The sequence below is a fragment of the Phoxinus phoxinus genome, assembly GCF_949152265.1.
Source record: "Phoxinus phoxinus genome assembly, chromosome: 6".
NCBI lineage: Eukaryota > Metazoa > Chordata > Actinopteri > Cypriniformes > Leuciscidae > Phoxinus > Phoxinus phoxinus.
The window spans coordinates 22287862-22293974 of record NC_136881.1 but is presented as its reverse complement, the minus strand read 5'-3'; the positions used below and the strand labels follow the sequence as shown (position 1 = coordinate 22293974).

Here is a 6113-nt window from a genome sequence, read left to right as displayed (position 1 = left end):
AGAGTAACCCCAGAGTGCAGTCTGGACGATTGGGGCGGGGCGACACATTAAGGTGGGGCCAGAGTGGGGCGACACGTGTTGCTCCGCCCACCCACGATTGGTTTATTGGTTTATAATACAGCAATATTATAAATCTGGGGTTAGGTGCCTGGGGTTTTGTAATCTGGGGATACTTGAGTAACCCCAGAGTGCAGTCTGGACGATTGGGGCGGGGCGACACATTAAGGTGGGGCGACACGTGTCGCTCCGTCACCCACAATTTAATTGGTTTATAATACAGCAATCTTATTGGAGTAGACAGACTTGAGGCATGAGCATGCGCATTCCTTTATGTACGAGTTTATGAATGATCTTCTACGTATAGCCTACGGCCAAACTGCATGGCGATTTCAGTAACGATCAATTAAATAATGTGTTTATTAACTTAATACGAGTTAAACAGTTAATACGACTTAACTTGTGTTATGTTGGATTTCTGTGTACACCCCTTATGGTTCGGGTCAAATTGACCCTAATTGGATTCAATACAATTCCTCAAAAATGACACTATGAAAAACAACAAAGATTCAGGTACAAATTGTAAACTTTTAATATAAACATTTGTCAAACATTACAACAACAAAAAATATAAGAACATATGATTTATGAAAATGTTTTTTTAACCTTTTTTTAAAACTGTTTTGTTTTGACAAAATGTTATTATTATTGATTAACATTATACTGTTTTTTTTACGTTTTAATTATTATTATTTTTTTACATTTTATGCTTAGAACATCATAACTGATTAATTAAATTTAGCTGTATAATGAAAATAATGTTTACTTTTCCTAAGTTGGCTCAACTTTTGTTTTGTAGACTCATTTCATAAAGTCAAGAAGTTACTTCTGACATGATGAGCACACAGCAAGTGTGTGTTTTCTGCATATGAATTTCTTGCACTTCACACACGGTGCTGGTTTTGCTCTCACACTTGGATGGGCACACCTCACATTACAAGTGCCCTGCCATACATAAAATAAATGTTTTTATTTTGTGTCTGTACAGTTTCTTTTGAATAGCTGTCTATGAGGGTCAAATTGACATTAGTAATAATATGAACGTATAGTAATTTTGTTTGTATATGTCAAAAAACATCAGCATGTTGAAACTTTGCATGCATGTTCATGATGATAAATGAGAAAAAGTAACAAAATATCAAGAAAAAAAACAAAGGTTTAATTTTATTTCAGGTATCTTGAAAAAATAAATGATAGCTAATTTTTACAATCTGGCTGACAAAATATTTTTCTGTATTGAAATAAATATGGACAAGCTAATTTTGTAGTATCATACGGTAGTAAAAAGCCACAATAACAAAATATAACCAATAAATGTTATTATTTTGGGTCGGTACAGTTGCCTTAGAGCGTTAAAATATGCGGGTCAAATTGACCCGCGAACATCACGAACGTAATAGTAATTTTGTTTGTATATGTCAAAACACATCAGCTGTTGAAACTTTGCATGCATGTTCATGATGATAAATGAGAAAAAGTCACAAAATATCAAGAAAAAAAACATAGGTTAACCAGTATTTCCAACAACTAGAAAATCGAAACGGGTCAAATTGACCCGCAACATAACACAAGGGTAAGTTAAATGAAGTTACTGTACAACAAACAATCCCTTCAAGGCAGACCGCCGTGTAATATAGTCTATAGCCTACGTGCTGCTAAATCTGGGGAACGAATTCTTCATTCGTGGCCACGATATATAGGTCTATATCAGGTGAAGTAAAAAATTATATAGCGCTCAATTCACATCGTTTTATAGCAGCTTTACAAAAAGTAATATATATATATATATATATATATATATATATATATATATATATATATATATATATATAGGCATTAGCTTTAATCAGGGCTGCCAACTTTTGAGTTAAGCTGGAGTGAGATGGGGGGGGGGTGATGGGGTATGTGAAGAAAAAAAAACTTGCATCACAATAAGTTGTGATTGGCAAAACATTTGGTAACTTATTTTTATTAAGTTTACTGGCAACATGTTACAATGTTTAGATGCATGGTTACAATTACTGGCAGGATACTATTATTATCGCTTGACGTCTTGATTCAATATCGATTCATTTTGATAATTATTAGTTACAGTAGATACATGTTAAATCACTAATGAATAAATCACAAAATAAATCACTAATGCTGTAAACACAAAGAGCCCTAGGCTATTTTTATAAAAGGTTAAAAATAACAACTTAACCCCTTACTAGTCACCCTAGATGCATTCATGACATACCCAAAATAAAAAGATTTCAGAACTCTTTCTGAATAGACACATAACCAACATATATTTAGAAAGCCAACCCTTGAGAGTTTACAGTTCAACTCAAAATTCATCAAACTGTTATAAATATTGAGATATATAAGGTCAAACATAAAACAAAAACCACAAATATTAAGAATATATTTATTAAATGTAAAAATAATATTTGTTTGAATGTAGGATATCAACTTATAACCACAACTAAAGTGTAGCTACAAGTGTGGTCATACTTCATTTCAAATCTGAGGATGATATCATTAAAAGTATGCATTTTATGAAGCCTATTGTAAGGTCATATCATGGGAGGCTTTGGAGAAGTTTTAGAAAAGGCTGATAAGATGCTTATCAGATATTTTATTGCTCTGTAAACACCCATTTACAGTCTTTGACTAATGTTTGGCGAGGAGAAATGGCCCATTAATGTAAATCGACCAACATTTAACACTTCTGCCAGTGAGAGACTTAAAGCAACACCAAGTAGTTGTGCTCCCCAAGTGCTCTCGGGGTCCCCCTACAGTCTCGACTACATTTCAGGCAAGGCAAGGCGCATCTCAAACAAGCCTATTGTCATGCCCTTCACTTGCTAACTTCACTCCGTCTCGTTCCCTCGGATACGTCATTGGTTACGTTGCACGAGTGCCCACTCACTTGGAATCAGCTGGAGTTGATTTTTTATTTACAATTTTTTTTTTCTTTAAGAATTTGCTTAATGCAGCATCCAAATGTATATGTGTTTGGGTTGTTTTAAATTAAAACAAATTTTAATTAATCATAGAGTTGTTTGTTGTGGTGGTGATTAGACGAGATCTGTGGAGACACAATCATACTGCATTGTGGGACATTTAGGTGCCTGAAGTGTATGAAGTAGACTCGCTCCCTCTGTCAAAATCGAGGGAACGATCGGGTCTGTCCATCTAAACTTCCCTCGTCCACTTCACGAAGTGGAACGCACTTCAAAATGGCGACAGGGATTCATTCCCCCGAGGGGAAGTGGGAAGTTTGCAAAGCTTTATCATACTTTCAACCAACATTGGTCTACTGTCTGTCACCAAACTCTTCAAATAATACAAGGCTTAATTAATTTGTGTTGGTTATTTCCAGGGTTTAAATTGGGATTTATTATGTGTGGGGGCTCTTCCTAGGGGGGTCCGGGGATTTTTGAGAAATAAACCATTAAGCACTTTCTAGAGAGTTTTGTGCAAAAAATTGAGAAATTGAGCCTTACATGATATATGAAAAACTGCAAGGTTAGAGTTAGAAATAACTTATTTCCCATATTTATGTTGTGACTTTCTGTTTTTAAAATGGTTAAAATTTAAAATTCATAGTTAGAGTGGAATGCTTGGATGAATTCTCTATTATTTCCCAAAGGCAAAGCTCCCTTTTAAAGTGTGTTATGTAAAGAACATAAGTCATGAAATTTATTTCACAGTAGGCCAATGTTTATTTCATTAGTAAATAAAAGCCATATAAAAAAAAATAAAAAACATTATTTCATCAAACAATCAATATATGTGTGTATAGTTTTAAGAGTTATGCATTCCATATTCATCTTGTGCAATAAACAAACAAAAAAAGCATATAGGCTATAAAACAGGACTGATTACATGCTCAAGTTTTATATACAACCGATTTTGCTTTATTATATAAATGCCTCTATTCAGTCAGAAGGTTTTCTCGCCACAAGATGAAAAACAGCCTCAAAGTCAGACACGGAGTTGCTCTTCTGGTCTTCTACAGGCAGTAGATTAAACTCGTGGATAGAGAGGCCTAAACCTCTGAGCACTTTCTCAATATCATATTGACTCAGTTTAAGACAAGAAAAGGACTGTTCATCCACCTTGTAGAAGGTCTCACCCAGAACACCAACCATGACCAGAAGTCCACCAGGACGCAGGAGCTTGGTCAGCCCATGTAAAGCGCGACGGTATGTCTGAATGTCTTTACACGCTGCTTCCAGGCACAGAGATGTAATGACACAGTCAGCTGGTTCCAATGTGTGTGGATAGAACGGATTCTCCAACCGGACATCACATTTTAAAACCTTTTTGACTCGTTGCTTAAGCGAAGCCTCCAAATCAGACGGGCTGAATAGTCCAAAGATGAATGAAAAGCGATATTATAACAAAATACTAAGAAGAATAACATGTGTAAAATAGGCTTGGCTCTTTTATAAATGGGTGTTTTTTGTTTAGTTTCATCCTTACATAGTTTTACCAATGGAATAGCCTGCAAGTTAATTCCAAAATTGTTTAAAAGCGTAATGCTACCGCTGTTATTAGGCCTAATGGTTATATAGTTTGAAATTTGATGAAAATAACAATTTGTTAACAATGAATTTTCCTAGGCATTGTTAAGTAATTAAACGTGAGAGTGAGTTTGTTTTTAAAAGTCCAAAGAACCAAAAACTGCCTTTGAAGAAACACCCAAATAGCCTAACCTTACCTTTTCCCCTCCAGTTCACAGATGTGCTGCAAAATAGGTTTCCAATTTAAACAGCCTTCTTGATTTTTCAACCATTTTTCAATTTCTATTCGATTGTTATCAGCGAAATCAGACAGCACAATTTCGTCATAGTGTTCGCACGCGCTTAAGACGCTGTGGATAGATGGTCCGCTGCCCACATCAACCAGCCTCTGACCTCTATGTTCTCCTTTAAAAACAAACATTTGTGTTAAACATATTTACGAAAAGTAAAACATTTAGACCAAGCGATTATTGATTGGGCTTGTTTGTTTGCTTACCCGTGGAGAAAACTCGGCTAAGACATTTTAAAACGAAAGTAAGAAAATCATTCTCGTCAGAGTGACCGCGAGGGCAGGAATAGAAATTTTTAACATATGCACGCGAATCAAAATGCCGCTGATAGAACTCTCCCTCAGTGAAGTTCATGCATTCACTCATGATTACAACACGTACGCCTATGTCGACGACGACTGTAGTTATTTTTTAAGCGTAAACTGTCCTGTCCTTAGTGGACCAGTAAGCAGAAGAGGCGCAAATGGGATTGCCAGACTTGCGCAACTGACATCTGCGTGCACGTAAAGACATGCTGGTGCAGGGGCGGATTGCTTGGTAGGACCAAGAGCAGAGCACACAACAATATTACTTTAATGAACATACTTATTATTATTATTATTATTTTACAGTATTTAAACACGCAAATTGTTTATTAAATAAATCACCAGTATTTCATGTGTAACCGAATTAATGAGGTGAGTGGTGGTGATTGACATAGGTGAGCACCTATCAGCAAGTAATTCCTCCTATTTAACAGCTGGTTGGCTATAGAGCATCACAGTCCCGCCCACAGCCGGTGCCGGAAGTAAGAATTCAATACAATTTCTCCATTGTCATTTGGGGTTTATAATTGTATTTTGAAGTTTATTTTTTTATTTCCTTTTTGCAGCTGGGGTCCCACGGGTGAAGGAAATCATCTGGTGGTGGTGTCCCTCCAACGTTTGCCGTGTGACACTTTTGAAGTGGTTTGGTTGTGTGATCTGAGTGCTCGATGGTGTGTGTCACTGTGTGTGTCACTGTGTGTGTGACCGTGTGCTTTGGCTAACTAGCTTGGTGATCACTCCTCCTGTGGTGTACCTCAGCCCTGCAAGTTCGTGTAGTTTTGTGTCTTTGTGCTGTCTAAATATGAGTTATGTAAAGTGTCGTGTACGTGTTGTTTGTTATTTTTGTTTAGTTGAATTTGTTGTCAGCCATGCACCTCTAACAAGTCATCAGATGTTGCCTAGTACAACAAAGGCTATTTTAATGTGATTTTTCTTCTTTCTATAAA

At 36.2% G+C, this 6113-nt stretch overlaps 1 protein-coding gene across 1 annotated transcript; it reads right to left on the bottom strand.

The window, feature by feature from the left end:
* Positions 1–3735: 3735 nt before the first annotated feature.
* On the bottom strand, positions 3736–5369 carry LOC307000706 (nicotinamide N-methyltransferase). The gene is made up of 3 exons (XM_079616489.1): positions 5068–5369; positions 4769–4976; positions 3736–4410 (listed from the first exon to the last, which is right to left on the bottom strand). Exons 1-3 carry the CDS (start codon positions 5225–5227, stop codon positions 3984–3986), a joined length of 795 nt encoding a protein of 264 aa, XP_079472615.1. The 5' UTR covers positions 5228–5369; the 3' UTR covers positions 3736–3983.
* Positions 5370–6113: the final 744 nt, after the last annotated feature.